Source organism: Sceloporus occidentalis, unplaced genomic scaffold (genome assembly GCF_023333645.1).
Source record: "Sceloporus occidentalis isolate IW3139 unplaced genomic scaffold, rSceOcc1.0.p SCAF_158, whole genome shotgun sequence".
NCBI lineage: Eukaryota > Metazoa > Chordata > Lepidosauria > Squamata > Phrynosomatidae > Sceloporus > Sceloporus occidentalis.
Window position 1 is genome coordinate 1,437,339 of NW_028317138.1, and position 23,945 is coordinate 1,461,283.

Here is a 23,945-nt window from a genome sequence, read left to right on the forward strand (position 1 = left end):
CCTAGGTTTTATTATTAGCAAATAACTCTTATAACAATGAGGAGTCGATGGCTTAAAGTGACGGATTAAGGTAAATAAATGATCAGCACATTGAGGTAATGAATGAAAGTGATCGTGGTGAAGGGTTTGGGAAGTCGTCTTATCAGCCGAGGTCTCTGGTGTCTGGGTCAGTTTCTTCTTTCTCCATGCGGACCTCCCACCCATGTTCTACTTATTCCCTCACACTCTGTCCCTGTACGCTGTCTGATCCAGCATGCAGGAAGTGACATCACATCCGTTTCCTGCATGCTGGATCAGTCTGCACGTAGAGAGACACAGGCGAGCTGTTTGGAGTCAAAGATGGCACTGGCAAGCTTTTTGGGGCTAAGATGGCACTGACAAGCTGTTTGGGAGCTACAATGGCACTGGGAAGTTGTTTGGGGGTTACAATGACACTGACATACTGACATTGTGTAATTCCTACTTATATTTATCACTATAGCAACCAGTGGAATGTTTCCACTAACCGTACTAGTCCACTGGTTGCTATGTTGATATGACCACTTTCAACCAATTTTTACTTTTTTATTTTTTTTATAAATTATGCTATTTTTAATACAGCTTATCATAAAATCATAAAATTCTCCAAGCGCCAGACAGCTACCCTAATTTATTAACCCCTTTCTATTAAATGTAAAAATCATCATTAAATCTAATTAACAAATCTTAATTAACATTAACCATTTCAATACCTAAAAGCACAGCAAAAGGATAAAGTATATCATGCAAAAATTATGACACAGAGATTTATCTAGCCTTAACAAACATATTATTTGTGATTTGTGACATAATTCTGTGCAATATGACTTTTTTCTGCTCCTATTACCTAAATTGGTGAAGGTCATTGCCAGCTTTGTCAAAATGGCATTAACAGTAGACAGGTCTTTACAAAGAGCCCAGAAGTGTCTTTTATTATTAAAAAAAAAATGATTGTTTTTATCTTTTGTAGGGACGGTAAACTCAGGGTCACCTGTCATATTTTGGAAATTGATTTTTAAGATTGCCAATTTTTCATACAGTTGAGGCAAATTGGCTTCTTTTGTTGAATTTAACTGGTTGGTTACCTTTGAAACTGAAAAAAATGTGAAAAAAACAAAAAAAACTTGAATTTTGTGACCTTTCATACCTATAGGAAAAAAGTTTGAAAAGTTATTTTATTGCCATAGCAGCCAATGGAAAATTGCATTCCGCTATAGTATAACATCACCACCCTTCAAATTCACGCAAAAGTAGCCCCCCAGAGTTTTACCTCTACAAGCTCTTGAATGAAAGTTTTTACAGCTCTTTAACATACAATGGTGATTTATAAAGATCAAGTTGTGAAATCACCATAGAAACCAATAGTTTTTTTTCCTCCTGACCAGACTATTCCATTGATTTTTATGGTGATATGACCGCTTGGTCTTTATAAATCATCGTTTTGTATGCTGCTTATCATTCATTCATTCATTCATTCATTCATTCGAGTAGGTAATATTCGGTAGGATTAAGTGTAAAAAAAATACTCTGGTGCAAATTACAAATTTAAAAAACAAAAACCCAATGTGCTCCTGTAAAGGTGGTTTTAGCCTTCTAGAACTATCCGGGCTTACTAACTCAACGGTCAACGAAATGGCCAAACTTTGCTCTTCTAAAGAAATGTGGAAGCAACATGTTAAAAATTTGTTTTTTTTATATATCCCACTCCCCATTTTTCTTAAAACAAATAACCGTACAAGACAATTACCTATCCTTGGATTGAAAAAGTCCTTATATTGTATGTCTTGCATTGAACCGTTGACAAACATGATTAGTACAGTAGATGTTAATTTGTGTTTCCATGACCCATTTTATATAGGAAAAGTCCCCGATTGTGTACCCCAATTTAAGTGTAAGATATCGGACCAGTTCAAAAAAGAAAAACCCAGATTCTCTATTCTCTATAGTGTTCAGAACTCCATTGGCTCTAAAGTTTCCACAGAACAGTCCAGCTCTTCTTCTTGAGGCACTCTTTGCTCTACATCTAAAGTGAAGCCTTGGTTTTTTAGCATAATATGAGCGTTCATAAATTTCTGGAGGTATTTAGAGGTATACAGCCAATGGTGTTTCAGTACATCTTCCATTTCATAAAATTTAGACTGTCTGGCGTTCATTTTCCTGAAGCGCCTAAAGAGCTTGTTCCCAGATTCATTGCCTTCACTGGCCCAAGCGCCGATAGAGCCATCACGCTCTATGATCTCGGGGACGTGGGCAAGGGTTTTGTGAAAGTAATTTGTGATCTTGCCGTCGTATCGGTACTTAAATTTGGTGGACAGGAGTTCTGCAAAGCGCTGTGAGTGAAAACTGTACTGACATAGAAGTTCTGGGCATTCTTTAGCCGGGCATGAGGACCTCCAAACTGGCTTCATTTTGAGATACAGATCCATCAGTTCTCTGAGAGCCTCTTGCCGCTCCTCGTTATGGACTAACTCGCATACAGCTTCTACTGTCTCTTTGCTCATGAGTTTTCTGGCAAAATTTCCATTCATTCTCATGATGGGCTTTAAATTCATTTTTTTTCTAATATGTTTGTCCAAAATGACCTGCCACCTCTTCCTCTCTTCTTTGGTTGAGTTGGAGTTTTTGTAGACCTCGCCAATCTCCAGCTGGAATATTCTATAAAACTCAGCTGCGTTACCAATGTCACAGTGCAAAGCATCGATGGACGGGAGGGTTTCAATAAAGGGCTTGGCAGAAACTCCTTTGACCCTGTCTCGCAACTCGTCAACTGATTCACGGTATGGGTTTGCTCTCCATGTCTCATAGCGCTGCAAGTTCTCAGAGTGGCTTCTGGTGATGGAGTGGAAAACCAAGTTTTGGGAAGCTTCCGCACGAGTAGAATCACATAACGTACAGATATAATGTGAGCCTGAAGCTTCAAGTCCTTCCACTTCCCTCACTAGCTTCTCATCGTACCCGGTTCCCCGGAATATGAATTTGAAATTCCGAAGAATTCCGCCGACCTCTAACATTAGCTCACTTGTTTTCATGGCCTCTCTTTCTGCTACGAGAGGACTCAAGATAGCGGTGAAAGTCTCGTGGTCTGATTCATCGGCCAACATCAAACAAAGTGGTTTGCAGCATAGTTCAGAGTTTGGTTTTGTCTCTTCGAAAATCCGAACAGATCCATTAGTATCGAGAACACTGATAGTCATGATTGTGAAGGAAAAACGGACTGCCTTTTCAGGTACGGCTGGGCCGCTCCCATGTTTCTCGCTCACATCTCCCATCCCATCACAGGACTCTTTAATAACCACAGTGAAGGGACCTGTCAGATAATCATCTAGATCATGGGATTTTAAGCCCTCCAAGATGTCTTCCTCCATATCCTTTAACGTAGAGACCAGGGCTGCATCATATCTAAACCTTTTGGAAATTGCATCCACAGGGTACTCATCCATAGATCTGTTGAGACCCGAGAGGCCATCAATGATCCCAACATCTGTACGGGTAGAAACATTCTTTAGCGGTGGGTTCCATTCAAAAGGATGATAGCCTGGAAGCAACGCCTTTTCTGCGTTTCTCAGAGCATGGAGTGGTTGAAAGATCTGCCTTCCGGTTGTAGCTTTGACAGTCCTGTACATTTTATGGTACTGGCTGCAGCTAAGAAATGTATTAACTCTTATTGCAAGACAAACAGCTGGATGAAGACCTGCTCCTCTGCCTTCCATAATGGCCTCCAGCTCATCTGCCTGCCTGTGCTCGTTTCTGGCTCTCAGGGCCAGCAGAAAAAGTGTTAAACACACCGATTTAACATCTCCCCCTTCTTCTTTGTCAGCAAAAGCCCTCACTTGCATCTTCAGCTCTCTAAGACGGTGTTTCTGAGCCCTTCTTGTCAATGAGAGCAGGTGTAGCCTGGGTCTGCCTCCTTTGTTAATATGAGCGTAAGCTTCTTTGCCTTTGGTTTCTTTGTGTTTGGAGATGTGAGCGCCATACTTTTCTAAGGTGATCTCCTCGTCGCACCCAGGCACTGTGCATTTTATGACCAAGGAATTGAAAATGTTGAGGTAGGATTTTACAGGCGTCGTGAGGTCAGTAGGGAAGCAGGTGTATCTACAAGATGGGCAGTAGCAACCCATGATCTTGATGTATTTAAGAATGCAGCTTTTACAGAACAGATGCTTGCATGATGTTTGCACGGGGTCGGAGAGGATGTGCTCACAGACCCGGCATGAGATAGACTTAATGAAGTCAGATGGATAGTCTACCACCAGCAGACTGGTGTCCAGGTGGATTTTCTTGCAATGAACTTTGATCTGGTTAAAAGCTTTGTTGGTCTTCACATGGTGTGAGTTCTTAGCCTTTTTGACAATATCAACCCCCGTCTTCTTCTTTTTGGCAAGCAGGGCATTTGTTTGAATTCCTGCTTTCCTTTTCCCCCAGGATTTGGTGGACTTGCAAACATTGCAAGTCTCCGAGTGAGGCATCCACTCAACAGTTTTGTTATGGGGGAAATAAACTTCGCTGGAATTGTGGCTGAATCTCTGGTTCATGATATTCCAGCAGTTATGGCAAAAATGCGTCGGGTGGATGGTGTCTAGATCGGTCTTTACATCGATTTTGAACACCTTGTAGATGAGGTCGGGCCAGGAGGTCGCCTTCTTCTCTCTTCGCCTAAGTACCTTCAAGGTTTCGCTGTCAACAGGACCATGGACAGGATACTTTCTGTTCTGTCCATCCGTCTTAAAGGAAGCCCCACAAATACGACACAGCTGTTGCAAAAAGGTTGAATGGGCTTCTCCTTCCAGTCTTTGCACTTCTGGTTCATGGTTGTCATCTACGGTTTTCTCTGGCCATTTGATATCTGTAACTGGTCCTGGTTCGGACCCCATGCTAAGGTCTTCTGAGTCCTGCTGAAGAACCGGAGATGCCTCCTGAGAACTGGTGCACGATGTTTCCCGGGAATATTGTTCTTCCTCAGATGATGCGCTCTCTAAGGATCTGACCCGGAACAGCTTGAACTTCCATTCTGAGAATTTAGTATACGGACGTTGAATTTGGTTGGGCCTTGGGCAGTGGTGCACATTCAACAATGGGTCTTCCATGTCATCACAACCTAAAAAAAAAAAAAAAAAAAAAAAGTTCATAAAATTCATAAAATACATTTCCTTAGTAATAAAACATCACTGTATGGGGTGAAAAAAATGTCAACACAACTTTGTATCCAACAAAGTTAAAGAGGCAATTATATTTTGAAGGAGAAGGAATGTTAACACAAGATCATCACCTAAAACTAGAAGGTTAGCGGAAATGTAAGGTTGTTTTACTTCCTGAGAGGGAGGTAGATACGTGGAACAGCCTTAAAGCAGAAGTGGTAGCAACTTGTTGTTTCTGTAAGTCAAATTGTTATGTTCTATACTTGTTATGTCCTGTCGACTCATTGTACAGCGCTACGGAATTTGATGGCGCTATATAAAACAATAAATAATAATAAATCAATACCGTGAAAGAATTTAAAGATGCGTGGGACAGGCATAATGCTAAACTGAAGGCAAAGGACCAAATAATATCAGTAATAATCACGGCAGGATGAAATGAGCAGATGAGATGGGCTGTAAGGTTCTTATCTGCCATAAAATTCTATGTTTCTATGACAACAAAATAATTTGCACTTTTGAGGTCAATGCAAGTACAAACTAATCATTCAGTGCAGCCCTCGCTTTATTACTTCTCTTTTGTTATAAATATTGAGACAGATTTATAATAAACAGCAGCCTAAAATGCAACAATAAAGATTAGCTTAAAGACGAGCCCCTATAAAACATACATATATATATATGTATATATATATATATATATATATATAAATGCCAGTATATATTATATCTGTGGATATGTTCCTGCAGTTCTGTGCAGGTCTGTAGGCTTTCTGTCTGTTGGAAGAAGGAATAAAGATCTCATAATTATTGTATCATTATATTAATGACCACAGACATGCTGGCGTTATTTCACAATAATACAGACAGCTGCCCTGCATCACCCTGCGGGAACGACTGCCGCCTGCCTCCTTAGGACTAATGATGGACTGAAGCCCTGGGGATATATATATATATATGTATGTACCAGAGTGGTTAAAAGTGTGGGGTCACTCAGCTGTTTTCATGGAAAACAAGGAAATTTCCAGCTGTAACATAATTCCAAAAGGGTTTTCTAACCATCCATTAGCCTTTTAAACTTAAACTTGGATCAGCGAACACAACGTGCCATTGGAACCCAGGAGTGATGTGAGTGATAAAGGGCCATTGGAACACAGGAGTGATGGGAGTGATAAAGGGCCATTGGAACCCAGGAGTGATGTGAGTGATAAAGGGCCATTGGAACCCAGGAGTGATGGGAGTGATAAAGGGCCATTGGAACCCAGGAGTGATGGGAGTGATAAAGGGCCATTGGAACCCAGGAGTGATGGGAGTGATAAAGAGCCAGTGGAACACAGGAGTGATGGGAGTGATAAAGAGCCATTGGAACACAGGAGTGATGGGAGTGATAAAGGGCCATTGGAACACAGGAGTGATGGGAGTGATAAAGGGCCATTGGAACACAGGAGTGATGGGAGTGATAAAGGGCCATTGGAACACAGGAGTGATGGGAGTGATAAAGAGCCATTGGAACACAGGAGTGATGGGAGTGATAAAGGGCCATTGGAACACAGGAGTGATGGGAGTGATAAAGGGCCTCTGTACGCCTATGAAGAGATTCCATTAAAAATCAGCCGTTTCCAGCTACAATAGTCATATACAACATTAACCCCATCTGCGCTGGATTTCTGTTCCATTTCATGTTATTTTAATTGACAAAATAAAAAAGGAGCGAAAGATAAGCTTTTATGATACAGTGTTACCAACCACAATTGTATACACCAGGAGAGTTACAGAAAGACACATACAATGATGCTGACTGAGAGGGTGGTAGATAAGTGGAACAACCTCCCAGCAGAAGTGGTAGAGGCTAATACAGTAAGGAAATGTAAACATTCATGGGATAGGCATTTGGCCAACCCCAGTGAGCTTTAAAGGCAAGAAGAGTTTGGTTGGCCCTGTATAATGTATACTTAAACAAGCAAGGCTCCTTAAAAGTTGAAAGGATGATTTTAATAACCATTACGCAGGAGAAACATTAAAATAACCTAAAAACACTTTTTACTGGATAATTAAAGAACCAAAAAGTTCCAGTAAGTTGGAGAGCACATTGGCGACCTGTGAATATAACCGTTTTACCCAGTAATTCTAGTAAAAACACCATAACATCTATTATTACCCCATAATACCACAGTATAAAAGATAATAAAATTAACATTTCTGGCATATTAATGACATCATAAAGGTAACAGGAGAGCTACACAAACGTGTTTAGTAAATAAATGTATTTGTAATAAAACATTTTCCCAGTAAACCAAACGAAACATTAAATAAATGCAATAAATAACATAAACGCAATAACATCATAAACACCATAAAAAAAAAAAGCAGACAAATTGCACCGGAACAATTACTTATTTTATAATGTCAAAAGTGATAAAATACATGAATTCTAAACTGAACACAAACAGTCTTTAGATTTTCAAAGTATATCTCAAAATTTTAAGATCTTTCCTAATCACGCTTTAAACCATAGGCACCTTTACAGGTGAGAATCATAAAACACTAGACACTAAAAGTGGAAAACCAAGATCAAAAAAAATCAATAAATATTGCAGAATAGCAAAAAAATAATAAATATTTAGGATTGGCCTATAGATGTAGTTTAACATCATTGCACTTTCTACTGGCATACATAGGGTTAACACCGGTGGGAATTAAAAAAAGGAATCTTAATACTAAAGCAAAAAAAAAATTAATATTGCAGAATAGCAAAAAAAAAATAAAGAAAAAATATTTAGGATTGGCCTATAGATGTAGTTTAACATCATTGCACTTTCCTCTGGTATATACAGGGTTAACACCAGTGGGAATTAAAAAAAAAAAAAAAGGAATTTTAATTCTAAAGCAAAAAATATGTAACAAAAGTTTGGGATTTAACAGCAAATATCAGGTAACCCAGATAGCAAGGAGTGGGAACAGTCACAGGGATCAGGGTCATATCAGGGGGTGCAGAGACCCCATGAAACCCCCTTTTTTTTCTTCTATATGTCCTTAATTTCTATAGATGCCCTACCTGGTGCCAATGTGTCAACCATCACACGCGTGTCACACGGATTCCCAGCCTTGGATGATGAGCTCTATCTAGAAAGGTGATCTGTGCCCTTTATATAGCGCCAGGGCTGATTGGCACCTCTCGGATTCTGGATGTGGAGCAGCCAATAGGAAAATAAGGAGACAAAGACCCCCTTTTTGCCCCACCTGTTACCCAGCCCAGGGCATCTTTTTTTTTTTTTTTTTTGCACCTGGGGTGCTTTTTGTTTTGGAGGGTGAGAAGTTTTTTAACCCACGTCGATTTAAAGGACCCTCTCAAGCAGCTGGAGGCAGACCGTGCATGACAGTCACAGCTGTGTTATTCTCCGCCACTTCAAAACACGCAACGATTTCTGTTATTGTGGGTCAAACGTACCTCGACAAACAACCACATGTCAGGGCAAACACGTTCAACCCTTTCACTGCCAGCACAGAAAAAAAAAAATCTAATTCAAATATAAAATATATTCTTCGCAAATTCCGACTCCCATAAGTCTTAGCCGGTGGTCAGCATTGTGATTAAAGACAATCTTTAAGATTTTCCTTAAACAGATTTATTTCATGAGCATTTTTCTTTAACGCTTTTATTTTTTTTATAGCCAATCAATAACCTTGGAGCAATTCTGAGGATAATATATATATATATATATATATAGATAGATATATATATATATAGATATATATATTTTTTTATTATTATTATTATTAATTTTTTTTTCATCTGGAGCAGAAACAGAATGTTTTGCTGAATTTTTACACCTTACATAAATTCGTCATTAGAAATATCATCCCAAGAGCTATTGAATGATTAACCCTTTCCCAGAAATATGTTTTTAGCCATGTAAAATCACATCTTTAGATTTCAATGAAAATTTTGTCTAAGTGGAACAGCAGCTTTAGATTAGAAGCTAAGGCTTTAAGCTCTTTCATCCGAAGCGGGAATAAGGGGGGATGTTGGGAAAATCTGCTGCTTGCGTTACCTGGAAAGGAAATATTTGAAACAAACTGGTTCCCGACATCCGGCGTCCGCGGGAAAAATTACCCCGGGAGTTAAACTCGGGGGGGGGCTTCTTGAAGAACATTTTTTTGCTATCACGTGCAGTTACCGGGGGAAACGTGACCCTTCTGCTTAACCCACCGCCAGGGACTGCGCTGCATGCAGAATGTCATGTTTTATTAACGTAACTCACGGGGGCCCTGATGTGATCCTCCAGCGTTTATAGACAAGCGCTAAGGAGTCTGTCTGATTAGACCATCGTGTCTATAAGCGATGGCATTTTAATTGGAAAATGCTGATCTTTATCAGCGAAGATGCCGAAATCTGCTTTAAATCAGACTGACAATAAAACGAGCATCTCTACAGATGGAAAAGCAGGAGACGTGTTTCCCGGGATGAGCCATAAAACAAGCCGACGTCGATCATTTAAAAGAATCTTCGCCATTTTTTTTATTGCTAATGCCAGATAAATAAAAATATGTTGTCAAAATATTTTTAAAAACTGCTGAGGTTTTTGCCCTGTAATATAATGTTTTCAGGCAACTGCATATCAGCCGTTTGTATAAGTTCTCCCCAATCTACTAAACAAACACCCCGACTCCTTATCATACTGCGTGTGGGAACAACAGAATGACTCAGTCTTAATCACCTAGCTGGACCCTCTGACTAATGAAAGTCTATGAAGGAACGGACTTCATTATTATTGCCATAAAGCATCAGCTTAGTGAGGTGTTTGAGCCGGGAAAGTCACCCAACATATCACGTGACTGAAAACAACAGCAGCTCCAGGTACAAATATGATTAATTGTAATTATATACATTATGTTTACATCAGATGTGTTACTGATGATGACCATACCTGCGAACTCTCAGGGTTTTTCCACGACTTCTTTCCCTATATATTTTAAAAAAACCAAACATATAAATAAATGATCGAAAAAAATGTACCAGGATTTCGTTATAAAAATCGGGTTATCTTATAAAAGATGACCTTAACTGCAGGCGCAGAGTATACAGAGAGATCACTCATAGTGTCTTATTCTCATGGCACCTGACAATCTGCCCCATTCAATCTATTTCATGCTTCATACCAGAGATCTCTGCAGCAATTCTGCCCACCGGAATCCCGATTCAGCAGGGCTCTGCCCATTGTACAGCACTGGGGAATATGATGGCGCTATAAATAAAACAATAAATATGAATAATAATATTCACCCGATCTGCCACTCCAGCAGCAGATACGGTGCTGTTGGCTCGGTAGACCCCGGCCACATGCTGAGCGAGTAGAAAATCACATCCGACGGCGGCCGCAATCATGTAAATTGGTGTCTGCTGGCCTTAAAGTGCCAGGACCCCCTAATCATCTCCAGTCCAGCCCTGCGACCCAACCATATACACCCTAACATCCGAATGGGACACTTGAGATTTCATCACTAAATACAGAGTTTGGATGTGCGTTGACGTTGGGCATCTTACTAACATTGAAATTTAGTTTGAAAAAAAAGATCCATGAAGTTCACACCGTCTACCGATCCTTCCTGCTTTTGATCTGAAAGAAGGCAAAAACCCCCCCAAAAAAACAATTAAGCTATTTTCCTAATTGTGCCACTTAGGTGGAAAAACTCCTTCTTGGCTCGAAAAGGCAGTCAGATTTCTCATTGGATCAAGAAGCTCTAAAATATGATAGAATATGTTTCTATTAAATATATATATATATATATATATATATATATATATATATATATATATATATATTCAATTAAATATTTCAACTATTTACAATTATTTTCAGTTATTATAAGGAATAATGGACTCTGGTGAGATCCTCCCGCAAGAATGGGTTGAGTTCTTCCAAAATGACGTACGGTTAAATCAGAGAGACTTGTTGGCGTTCTCCTTACTCGCTTGGGTTGGCCCTTCATAGTGAAATAAGTGAGATGGCACAGAAGAAATCTCGGCAATGAAAGTACACATTATGCAGAGGCAATCAGCCCTATCGCAGAGGTGTAAATCTCATAAAACTTTAGGCGTCAGCTCCAATATTTTTTGAAATGAGCCGTCAGATAGCGGCGGAGCGCGCTGCTCCAGCGACATCCAGAGCGTACAAAGTGCTTTAAGAAAAGTAGGTTGGTGCACTTAGGGAAGGGGCTCGTAAATATCACAGAGACACCATAATCACAGGTTTCCTAGCTTGGCAAGTGACGCTTGTCACAGTGTTTCAATGCAAAACACAATAATAAAGCAGCGTGCTCGCCGTTAATGTCTACGTAGCTGCTGCCCTCATGAGGCATTTGTGAGAATGGCCAAGGTTTTGGGTTGTCCTTAAACCCATTAGAAACAACGTATTGTGAGCCCGTACATGTACGGGCTTTGTCATTAAGGGGTTAAAGCCCATCACCCATATACCTGCCAGTGATTAAGAGGTGCTGAGCATGAAACGCGTCTGGCGTTTCACCTCTCTACCTGAGTCGTTCTCTATCTCTCTCCTCTTGTGGTGGACACCTGCTTCATATATGGGACCGAGGATGGATCAATAAATAATCTATTTCTACTGACCTGATCTTCTCCGTTTTCTTTGGCATGGAGTTTAGCTCACCTTCTAAGTTCTCTTGATTACATCACCCAAATATGTATGACAGAGGGGTAGGTGACATACGGGGTCTAACAGGGCTATGTAGACTATTACGTCTGAGCAATAAGGGACATGTTAACACATGACCCTTGCACTGCCCATACCCAGGAGGTTCCCCATTTCTCAAACCCGAAATAAGAGACAGACACCAGCAGGATTGGATTTAGAAAAGGCCGAGACATTTATTTAACAAATGTCTCGACATAACTTTATTTAACATCTTATAAATTATTATAAAACACTTTAATAATAACTTCTGTATAAATACTATACAGTCTTCTGTACACCTGTGTACAAACCGCTGAGGGTTCCCAACCTAAACACCAAACAATGGCTTCACACTACCCCTTCCGCCGGATACCACAATCGCCCAAGCGACCGCGGGTCGGATAGGGGAGCTCCACCTTAACGCTTTGTTTAATCCTGTACAGGGAGGGCATTAACTCTAACCTCTAACCAAAACCATCAACTTGCCACTCCCATTATCATTCAAACTTCTCCAGGGAACTCCTCCGCCACAGCAAAGAAAACGGATCCTGCAAAAAGAAAGAGGGAAAGGGGGAAAGAAAAAACACACAAAGCCAACACAAAAACACAAAGCAAAAGACAAAAAGAGGGAGGGCGGGCGGGAAACTGCTCCTGTGGTGTTCAGTAATTGCCCCTTGCACGTGTGCTTAGAGGGGCTTTATAGCCCTGTCCCCTTCCCCCTACAGTCACGTTCCTTGTGACTTCCCCCACGTTCCCTGTGCATTCTCACCTCGTGCTAACCCTTGCTGAGTTAACCCTTTCCTGCCCTAATACCATGTGCACCGTCCTGTAGTGCTGGCAGGGTCATGTTCCCCTTACGCCTATGACTCCAGGGTTTCTTTCTTTTTACAATGCAGGTTCCAAAATGAAACGTATTCAATCCAGATTCCGGTTGCCGATGTTAGAAGAAAATGGGCATTGAGGAAACAAAGCAGAATCCTTGTTGTAACATCAGTTAGATGTGGAAAATGTGTCTGGAGCAGGAGTGGGTCTACCGGTGTTGGGGAAGCATACCTGGGAACTTCCTAACTGAGCTGCCCCTGAGACTCTTGAAATGTAGTCCATCGTGAAGATTCTATGTAGAAACTTGCCGAATGTTTTAACCAAATGGCTCGAATAATGGAAAAACACCTCCACCGGGAGGAGGTTAGAACTCAGCTCCAGACTGTGTGACCCTTTGGCTTCACCTAAAGGTAAAGTGAGCTAATATCCCACCATAGTCTGTGAGTCTGTCACCATCGCCTTCCATGGCATAGATCTCCCCAAAAACTGCTCCCTTGAACGACATGAGAGTACATGCACAGCGCTGGGATTTAATGTCTTATCCTCGTCACTGCTGGACTTTTTGTCAATATGAAAATTCCGCTCTTCTACCCAGACATAGGAGAAGGTGACCCGGAGACCTAGTGAAGCAGCTCTTCACCTGAAGACTCCGGGCCAAACCCAGAGAGTTCCCAGGTATGTCCATACTATACTTTTTTAACAATGTCCTGGCGTCGAGGAGAACCAAGTATCTTCATGAAGTGGGGCCAAGTAGGACCTTAAGATAACTTTCATCTCAGCGTATGCATTTTTAAGAGTAAGCGACTAACTCAGCTCATCTTTAGAAGGTTGTTGATGTTGACTCTCCTGGAAAGCTCCATCCATGCGTCTGTGATCGCTGAGTGATGAATGAGAGTGCGCATGCGTTTTAACATGCCCAAGCCCGTATCTGCTGTGGAGAAACTGGTATTGGAATTCTACCCAAACCTTAGAAACATCAGAGAACCTCTGAGCCACGCTTGTCAAATGGAAGTAATGTTACAGCGGTGAAAGACAATGATCAATGTCGTCCATGCTTTGGAAGTAAACTACGAAACATTGTTACAGACGGCCTTCAAATCAATCTTGTCATTTTCATGATTGGTCACGAGAGGACTGAACTTTTTCGTAATCTCGCAAAGGGATCGCTCACAATTATTAAACCAAGTAATAATAAATCCACTTATCTGAAGCCCAAAGCCAGAGACGGGCAGAAAGACTAAAAGCCTGGCCCATGATTCATTAAACTGGATCTGTCCCTTTTACACAACACAATTGCATGCCTCCCAACTGTCCCGATTTGGCCACTTTCCTGCCGAGCTCTCATTCCCCGGTAACCCCCGCCATTTTATGTGTCTGAACTGGGGATTCTTTGTTGGGCGGCGGGGTAGAGGTGGGGATGTCTAGAGAAAATTGGTACAGTTGGGTTGGGGGTCAAGTGGGAGCTGTTAAGCGTGGACCTCTGTTGGTTTCACAGATCGCTGGGCCATTCAGGGGAGATCCTCTGACGCTCCTTTAGACAATCCCGCAAAACACAGGACAAGTGGGAGGTATGGGTCACACTGATGTTAATGCAGCCTTGAGACTTAAATATAGTATTACCGTAAATATCAATGTAACATACGTTTCTGTAATCATCTAAAAGCAGCAATCTAATCACCATATTTGGAACAATATAATAATAATAATTATTATTATTATTTTAATAATTATTATTATAATCTTTATTATATGCAATGTATTAATTGTTTCCAGTGTAAATGTGTTACATAATGCAACATCAAGCATGTAGAAGTGGTATCTAATCATGTAATATATGTATGTCTGAAGCAGAACAGTTTGTTTCCCACTAAATGTTTTCCACCAAAATGGCGCCGCGCTTTAGCGACATTATGGCTCTTCTTAGTGTTTTTTCTCGTTCCAAGAAGTGGCTTTATAACTCAGTGAATTTCATGCGCATGCGTGGAACGCATACAGGGCCTGAGCTCTAGAACGCATCGCTGCAAGACGGGTGTAAGCCGGAAGTTATACGTCACTGCCCTTGCGCAGGCGCAGCGGTGCGACTTAAGAGCCAGTCTTCGCGAGCTTTTTGGGTTCTTGGGTGTGACGTAGAAGGAAAAAGTCTTCAGCGCCCGAGAGTTCCCGGAAATGGAGAAGAGAACGAGGTTGCCCGAGAAGTAGATTAGAAGTTGGTAAGTGTTTTGGTTTCCCGCGGTTTACGTTACAGCAGAAAGAGCCCCTCTCCTGTAGAACAATCTCCTCACAAAGTGACTCACTCAGGGGCAGAAAACAGTGACAGCCACGGAGACAGCCACAGAGAAAGAGACAGTTACACATAGACTCAGGGACAGTCACAGAGAAAGAGACAGTTACACATAGACTCAGGGACAGTCACAGAGAAAGAGACAGTTACACATAGACTCAGTGACAGTCACAGAGAAAGAGACAGTTACACATAGACCCAGGGACAGTCACAGAGGAAGAGACGTTACACATAGACTCAGCGACAGTCACAGAGAAAGAGACGTTACACATAGACCCAGGGACAGTCACAGAGAAAGAGACGTTACACATAGACTCAGCGACAGTCACAGAGAAAGAGACGTTACACATAGACCCAGGGACAGTCACAGAGAAAGAGACGTTACACATAGACTCAGCGACAGTCACAGAGAAAGAGACGTTACACATAGACCCAGGGACAGTCACAGAGAAAGAGAGTTACACTTAGACTCAGTGGCAGTCACAGAGAAAGAGACAGTTACACATAGACTCAGTGGCAGTCACAGAGAAAGAGACAGTTACACATAGACTCAGTGACAGTCACAGAGAAGGAGACGGTTACCCATAGACTCGGGGACGGTCACAGAGAAAGAGACGGTTACACATAGACTTAGGGACAGTCACAGGGAAAGAGACAGTAACACATATAGTCAGGGACAGTCACAGAGAAAGAGAGTGACAGACCCGCAGACAGCCAAAGAGACAGTGACTGCCACTGATTCGGAGTCATTGGCAGAGACAGAGTGCAGCCAGACCCAGTCACAGAGAAAGAGACCGTCACACCCAGACTCAGGGAAAGAAAGGGAGCCGCCAGCAAGTGTTACAATCAAGGCCCAGGAGCAGCGACAGAGAAAGAGACAGTGAGACCCAGTTATAGTTGTTGCAAGAAACACTGACTATGGAAGAGAGTACAAGAAAAAGTGACAGAGACAGGAAGAAAGAGCGGCAGGTAGACGGTGCGAGCGGCAAATCCAGTAACAATAACCAAGAAAGTGACAGACCTAGAAAATAGAGAGACAGCAAGAAACAGAGACAGAAAATAGAGGAAAAAGGGAGTGAGAAATGGACAGTGACAGCAGCAGAGACAGCCGGCAGGTGACGAGAGCGTGACATCCAGACCCAGAGACCCGTCCCTGGGGCCACCAATGTAAATATTACAGGTTAGTGTTTTGGGACCCCAGATGTCTCCTGGTGGCATCGCTCGTGTGTCACTCGGTCAGTGTGAGAAAAAAGGAGGATTCAGTAAAGAGAGAGAGTTTAGTGGCTTCATAGCTGTGTTTTAGGCGAGGACATGCGAAGTGACTGCGCTGCTGAGGACGTCGAAGGCTAGATTTAGCAATCCATTCTCGTGAATCTGTCCGTCTCTTATTATTATTAATAATAATAATAATATTTATCTTTGAACTGAATCTGCATCCGACAGACGTTCGTTTCCAGCCCATAAAGGGAAGGATTTGCTTTCGTTGTGATTTAGGTCTCCATTGGAATTACACAAGGAAGCAGAGTCTTTCCACCTGTGTGCAAGCAGGACATTATAAAGCAGACAGTGTTGTCATAACCCTTATATTTTTTAAGCTGTGGGCTAAACGCCAAAATGTTTATTTTTGTTGTAACTCTTACCTTTAAAGCCTTACATGCATATGATAGCTGTCTGTGTGGCTCCTTGCAAACGCACAGGGAGGGTCTGCACAATCCCCCCATAGGTGTTGGCCCTTTTCCCAACCCAAAGTCCAATGTTGACGTAGTGGATGCTGCAAGTAGGGGCCATTGGAACACAGGAGTGATGGGAGTGATAAAGGGCCATTGGAACACAGGAGTGATGGGAGTGATAAAGGGCCATTGGAACACAGGAGTGGTGGGAGTGATAAAGGGCCGTTGGAACACAGGAGTGATGGGAGTGATAAAGAGCCTCTGTACGCCTATGGAGAGATTCCATTAAAAATCAGCCGTTTCCAGCTACAATAGTCATTTACAACATTAACCCCGTCTGCGCTGAATTTGTGATCCATTTCATGTTATTTTAATGGGCAAAAATACTTTTTCTTTCAAAAACAAGGACATTTCTAAGTGACCCCAAACACTTGAACGATATTGGTAGATAAAATAAAGTAGTACTTTGGGAGAAATTTAAATGTGTTTGTAAAAGTTATGAGATTTGACTGTTCTGCCTTTTATAGCGGACGGGGCCCGGCGTTATAAAACAAGTCAATAGGCAGAGAAATCCAAAAGAAGAAGAAAACCTTACCACACTGAATGAAATTCTGACTTTTGTTTTTTCTGTGTTTAAATCGTGGTCACTGAGCAGAAGTTAATATGATGAAAATTAACTTTATTGGCTGCGCCGTCTGCAAAGTAACAAAGCTGAACAGGATCTCATCCCGCGCCGCGTAAACGTTTGTAAATGTAATCCTTTACCTGTTTGCCGAGGATGAAACAGAAACCTCCCTTTACAGCAGAAAACCCCGGTGCGTGAATTACTGCTCTGTAAGTGATTATTCTGCCGCGTCAGACTCCCCGGCCAATAGGAGCTCCGCTTACGGGAAGGAATGCTAGGAATTCTCTCTCGGAGTTCCTTTGAGAAAAGAAAATGTTTGGAAATTCCCAGCGCATGTCCGACTCCCTTCTCATTCTGCGCGTCCCGGCTTACTGTCAGTGTTTTCATTCTGTATCCTTGACGGGATGATCAGGAGGTTACTTTGTATCAGGTGTATTTGTGGGTTAGATATACGGATGTGAATGTCCACAATGCTGAGTTTAGGAAGAAGTGTCTTCTATATAGTCGGTTCCTTCTTATGCTTTACTTTTAGCACCCGGAGACACAAGCTCTTTGGTATATATATTTGGTACTCGGTTATCTGTTAAACAATAGACACTTTATTCCCATAATTCCATCTGTCCATTCATTTTATTAGTAATGTGTATACATTTAAAAAGCCAGTAAAAAAAAATAAAAAATTATATATATATATAAAAGTACAGCTACTTGAAATACTAGATTTTTATTCAACCTAAAATTCTGACTTAATTTTTAAGCATATTTTAAATGATCATTTCCATCTTAATTGCTGCTGGACTGTAAATCGAGGCCGGACAAATTCCAGCAGCCGGGTAGTCGGGCTCCTCAAACATTAATGTAACTGCTCACCTCCATGTAATTATGAACACTCGTTTGCTCAATAATCACCGGCTGCTAGAGGTCATGGATAATAATAGCAAATTATGGTGAAAGGAGAAGTATTCAAGCTGCAGTCCCAGGGATATATTTGTCGTAATGGTGGTGTTCTCCTGCCGCCGTTACTAAACTGTTGCTTCTGGTACTCTGCTTTGCCTTGTGTTGGTGAATGCATCGGTTCTTGGCTCCTAAGTTTAATACTGGTCAGTCCGGGATCCAACAAGTTGTCCAGGATAGGGCGGTCTTGTGGGAAATCTAAAAGGTGACTACGTATCCATTGATGTGCTTCAGATATACATTAATAATTGGGAATTGAGTAATAAAAGGATAGGGGAGCACAGCAAATGTTCTAACCCGTTATCTCTTACGCGTAGGTGGTGTGGAAGCAGATCTCAGTCCCATTACTATGAGTCTCCTGAACACCAGGACCAGCTACGAGGCCCGAGACTCAGACAACGCATGCTGTGCAGCAATGGCCAGCGCTTGTTGCTCGAAAGACGAGTCCGTCAGCACTCCGGTGGGGACGCCGGTTACCAGCCCCTCGAGCTTGGTAATGGATGACGTGGAAGGCTATGATGTGGACTTTGATCCCCCGCTGGAGAACAAGTATGAGTGTCCCATCTGCCTCATGGCTTTGCGCGAGGCTGTGCAGACGCCGTGCGGACACAGGTTTTGCAAAGCCTGCATCACGAAGTCTTTGAGGTGGGAAATGTTACCCGTAATATATGTCATGTAATGGGATAAATGGGATTGTCATGGAATCAAGTGAAATGACATCTCCATGGGGTTTTAGATTTTAAAATATTTTAGAACAATTTGATTAATTGCTACGCTGGGGAAGTTTTAACAGTCTCCAAACTCATCACCTCCACTGTTTATCACTTCCAAAAATATTTTAAGTACGTTAGTGAGTTAGTGTTTTTGGCAACACATTTTTTAACGCAAGGAAAAGCTGGCTATGGACTCCAGAAGAAGCCGGTCAAGAGGCTCGTAAAGCACCAGAAAAGGTGAAAGCTACGTCTACAGGGCAAATAATGTCATACTTATTTCTTATTTAAGAACTGGAAATAAAGGACCCTGCGTATTCAGAAAGTTCAGCTCGGTAAAACCCAATCCATTGCTATTCGCCCCAAAAAAATACTTAGATAACTAAACCGCTTATGTTCAGGGAAAGTCATTTTGTTGTGACTCTTGTGTTTAAAACAGTAAATCGATTGCGCCATCCCCGCCGGACATTCTGTTGCGCTTACGTTCTTAGTCAGCGTTTACTGCCTGGTGCCGTACCCAGCCAACCACTGGGAACGATCAGGAAACACGGGAAACGCGGTGCTGCATACGTCCTCACCAGGATTTCAAAGGAAACCAGAGAACAATTGGATTACAACTCAGCTAGTTTTCAGAGGGGGTTTTAGCATATTTTAAAAGCCTTTATTATTAATAATGGGTCCGTCCTACGTGAATATTATCACCTTTTTTGGCTTTGTTCCTAGTTTCCGTGAGCACCTTTCACCGTGCCTCCTGTTTGCGCCCTCACGTGGCTCGTAACCATTTCCGCTCAGCACTGTTAGCGGCCGCCAGATGCGAGGTCACTGATATCGATACATTTCCACTATGGAGCTCTTTCTTGTTCTTTTTTTCCTCTTTAGGGATGCTGGCCAGAAGTGCCCAGTGGACATGGAAATTCTACTGGAAACCCAGCTTTTTCCAGACAACTTCGCCAAACGGGAAATCCTCTCGCTGACCGTGAAATGTAAAAGCCAGGGCTGCAACGCAAAGATGGAACTGAGGCACCTAGAGGTGATGAGGAGGGGTTTGACATGTTTGTTATTACAGATGTTTACTCCACTAAATGACATTTATGTAGCTCCATAACCCCTGAATTATTTCCTATTTTTTTTTGGAGTGTTTTATTGTCTTTTTACAGCAAGTTTCTGCATGTCCTAAAGTATCCGGCAATGTAATGGCCATAAGTGGAGCAAAATCAATTCTATAGTTACAGATATCTGAACTAGGTGACCTTTTCAAAGGGTGTCATGTAGCATAATACAATTAATTCCCTTTTCAGGCTAATTGTTTATATTGCGTTGGTTTTAATTTTACTCACGATAGCACTTTATGTCCAGTATGGAAGATTTTTAAACATTTTTTAAATGTGATTTTAATGGTATTATACAGATGATATTCATTTAAAACTTTTTTTTATTTAGCATCACAAAGCAGTGTGTGAATTTGCCGTTGTGGAATGCAGACAATGCCAGCTACCTTTCCAGAAGAAACAGCTAGACCAACACATGAAAGAGGATTGTCCAAGGCGCCTGGTGTCCTGTGAAAACTGTGCCCTTCAAATGGCGTATGTGGATAGGGAGGTACGGTCCGTTCCAGCAACACAGAAGCAATGGTGGATGACCCTTTCTTCTCAGCTTTTCTTACATTTGGTTGCTGGCCTGTAACTATTGGTTGATAATGTCCGACTGCAGTGTAGACGGTTGTTACTCCACTTTTAAAAACCCATTGGTGGTGTTTTATAGACATCAACTATGTAGAAAGATAAAGACCAAGCCTGGGTACTGAAATGTGTTTATGGGATATAAGAAGCTCTGTGTTATAAGTCACCAAGCATAACAAAGATTGGTTGGGGTTTTCAAAATGAGATCTGGGCTCAGGTTTATCCTCTCTTGATATCCTTCAAGTTAGAGCTCATCCTTGATGTAGCCGATGTATATCTAACCCACCCTGTTACTGTATAATGCAGGACCATGAGCGGACCTGTCCATTGGCCTACGTGACATGCGAATATTGTCAAACAAATCTCATCAGAGAGCAGGTAAGAGATTTTCCTTGGAGTCAAAGTTTAAGAGACCCATTGAACGCACGTGGACTTTAGTGTATATTCTAAATATACACCAAAGTACAAAAAGAAACAGACTTGGTGTTGGATGGGTTGCCCCTTTACTTTACTTTGCTGTACGAAATTAAGGGGGATTTAGATGTTTCTATAAGTTGTTGTATGTAAACTTTAAAATTAAAGATAAAAAGTTCTGTCAGAATCGCATGTTTTTTGGGTTTTTTTTAGCAAGTTTTGAAGGTTCAGGTACAGTCAATATTTGTTGTTGTTGTTTCAGCTGCCTAATCATTACGATATGGATTGTGCGATGGCACCGATTCCTTGCACATTCAGTGACTTTGGATGTACAGAAAAGGTACCTTATTCTTTGATTTCTCTTTTTTCTTTTTAATTGTGCTAGGTACATCTTGATTGAGTGGATATAGAAGTATTTTCTGTGAGATGTTAGATGTAAACATTGCCTTTTGTTTTTCTGTAAGATGCATATATTTTTTTTTATGGGTCTACAGATGCAAAGGCACGAGCTGGCGTTGCACCAGCAGGAATTCACCTTAGCGCACATGCGGATGATGGCGCAGGCCCTGCGCAGCATCAGTGTACCCTCGCCCAACCATCTGGCCAGATTCTCCTTCTGCGATCCGACCCAGTTTGAGCCCGGGCCTCCGTCTGTGATCCCCGCTCACTCCTCTATCATGCCTTCCCAGCATGAATGCAGCCAGGAGACGCAGCACCTCAGGGAGACCATTGAACAGCTGGAAGGACGCCTTGTGAGGCAAGACCACCAGATCCGTGAACTAATAGCCAAGATGGAAACTCAGACTAATTACGTAGCGGAGCTTAAGCAAACCATCCGAGCCATGGAGGAGAAGCTGGCCGAGGTGGAGGCTCAGCAGTACAGTGGCATTTTTGTGTGGAGGATCACTAATTTTAGTATGTATCTGAAAAACCATGAAGAGGAGAAGCCGGTGGTAATCCACAGCCAGGGCTTTTACACAGGGAAACCTGGCTACAAGCTTTGCCTAAGGCTGCACCTTCAGCTTCCCTCGGCGCCTCGCTGTGCCAATTACATTTCCCTTTTTGTACACACCATGCAGGGAGAATACGACAGTCTCCTTCCCTGGCCTTTCCAGGGAACAATCCGTCTTTCTATCCTGGACCAGTCCGAAGGATCCGTCCCTCAGGACCAAGAGGAGGTGATGGAGACAAAACCGGATCTTCTGGCTTTCCAACGGCCCATGGCCCCTCGGAATCCCAAAGGCTTCGGCTACGTCACTTTCATGCACCTCCAGAATTTAAAGCAGCGGCAGTTTGTTAAAAATGACACTTTGCTGGTGCGTTGCGCTGTGACCGCGCATCTTGACCTCAACAGCCCGCGAAGGGAAGGCGTTCATCCACGAAGCTCGGACGGACCATCTTAATTTTAGTTCCAGTGGTGCAGGACTAACATGAGCTGTGTTTTCCTAAATGAAATAAGGTTCTCAGGACTGACCGACACGCTGATAACTTCGGTTTTCTTTCTGACAGTAGCTTTTACTTCTCATCACTAAACCTTCCTTGCTGCGTAACTAGATACAATCTAGCATTTTGTGAAAGAGAAAGTAGAGAGTCGTATCATTCTCTGCTAACAACTTTATAAATGTTTTTCTTTAACAGATATTCAGCAGTTTCCTAAAGGAAATTACATGATTGTGCTTCCAGTGAAATTTTAAAATGGCTATACGTTATTCTATAGTGTCAGGAACACGTGTAGACTTGGTCTCTGGTGTTCTTAAGCCAAGACGTTTAAGGTTGGCTGCCCCTAACAAACCAGTGCATTTTATAAAAAAAAACAGGAACAATTTGATGGAGCAGAATGCTGCTTGTATTACACCGACATTGATCTTCATTGAGGATCCTTTGGTTCGGATTCAGAGCTCTGTGTGGGGGTCAAAGCTGTTGCCCCCATAATTTTCGGTGGATTACCTGAAACAGGAGTTCTAATTCTTTATATCACCTGCTTTTGGCTATACAAATAACCATATGAGCCACAGTACCGCCATCAACTTTTATCACCTTTCACCAGTGGATCTGTTGCAGACGGTTTTAATCATCCGTGTCCTTGAACTACAATTCCCAAGATCCTTGTCATGGCAGTTTATCTTCAGAGAAGGTGCTCCATTGGTTGGCTGCAAATCCAATGTACATGTCTGCTGTTTGGAACAGAGTGAAAATAGCTTGCTTTTGTTTACATCCCTCTAAAGCGGTTCCACCTCAAGGTATCGGGTCAATACTTGGAATTCCTGGCCGTCTTTTTGGCAAGCTGTAAGTACCTGGGGCTGTAGCAATGTGGGTTTTCTGGTGGTTTATCGCCTACTGTGACTATCTATGTCTGTTTACAGATTTCTATGAATTATAATGTAAAATATCATTAAATCATTCTATTTTATTGGCTAGCCGCTTGGTGATTTTTAATCTGTTTATATGCACGATGTGTGCGCGTTAAATAAAAAGAGACGCTATTCATTTTTACAACTGCAAATTCATAGATTGCCTGCAGAGGGCAGCATTTCCCCGGCGATGAATGTGCTCTTTTATAAAGGGTATTTGCAAATGACAAAGGCCATGAAGGAGGTGAATAGGATCATAACAACCTTTTTATTAATTACTTTAAATAAAACTATGGAATATTATTATTATTAACAGTAATGCACTATTTTTAAAAGGTAAGCAACTTCAGGATTACTGTGCCTTAATTACCACATCGATTGTGACTCTGTACTAGGCGGCTGCCTAGAGTACTCAGCTGGTAGGTGACATGGATATACTGCGTTTTTTGGGTTTTTTTTAGCGCCAAAATAAAATTGTAATTTTGTAGGTTTATTTTGGCGCACACCAAAAAATTGTACAAATAGCACAATTGTCTTCCTGTTTGTTCACAGAAATATTCTTTTGCCTAGCAGCTTGCAGCAAGCGTGATCTTTAGG

The 23,945-nt window shown here is 41.8% G+C and overlaps 2 protein-coding genes across 2 annotated transcripts; one reads left to right on the forward strand and one right to left on the reverse strand.

Annotated features, from left to right (window-relative positions):
- Nucleotides 1-1,967: 1,967 nt before the first annotated feature.
- Nucleotides 1,968-16,733, reverse strand: LOC149280174 (V(D)J recombination-activating protein 1-like). Its single transcript, XM_089500745.1, has 3 exons — nt 16,600-16,733; nt 15,863-15,966; nt 1,968-5,113 (listed from the first exon to the last, which is right to left on the reverse strand). The coding sequence occupies exons 1-3, from the start codon at nt 16,731-16,733 to the stop codon at nt 1,968-1,970; spliced, it is 3,384 nt and encodes a 1,127-aa protein (XP_089356871.1).
- A 1,810-nt stretch (nt 16,734-18,543) lies between these two features.
- On the forward strand, nt 18,544-22,400 carry LOC149280175 (TNF receptor-associated factor 6-like). The gene is made up of 6 exons (XM_089500733.1): nt 18,544-18,839; nt 19,784-19,934; nt 20,345-20,503; nt 20,890-20,961; nt 21,260-21,337; nt 21,492-22,400. The coding sequence occupies exons 1-6, from the start codon at nt 18,544-18,546 to the stop codon at nt 22,398-22,400; spliced, it is 1,665 nt and encodes a 554-aa protein (XP_089356859.1).
- Nucleotides 22,401-23,945: the final 1,545 nt, after the last annotated feature.

Bases quoted from the DNA above. Each gene is read 5' to 3' on its own strand.
- LOC149280174 (XM_089500745.1), bottom strand. From the start codon at position 16,733: ATGGCCCCTACTTGCAGCATCCACTACGTCAACATTGGACTTTGGGTT. The intron at 15,967-16,599 runs GTAAGGCTTTAA...TCTATTTTCTAG, and splicing joins CAGACAGCTATCATATGCAT to GTCTGTCACTTTCTTGGTTA. The intron at 5,114-15,862 runs GTCAGTGTTTCT...TTTTTTTTTTAG, and splicing joins TTCTTGTACTCTCTTCCATA to GTTGTGATGACATGGAAGAC.
- LOC149280175 (XM_089500733.1), top strand. From the start codon at position 18,544: ATGAGTCTCCTGAACACCAGGACCAGCTACGAGGCCCGAGACTCAGAC. The intron at 19,935-20,344 runs GTGATGAGGAGG...TTTTTTATTTAG, and splicing joins TGGAACTGAGGCACCTAGAG to CATCACAAAGCAGTGTGTGA. The intron at 21,338-21,491 runs GTACCTTATTCT...ATGGGTCTACAG, and splicing joins ACTTTGGATGTACAGAAAAG to ATGCAAAGGCACGAGCTGGC.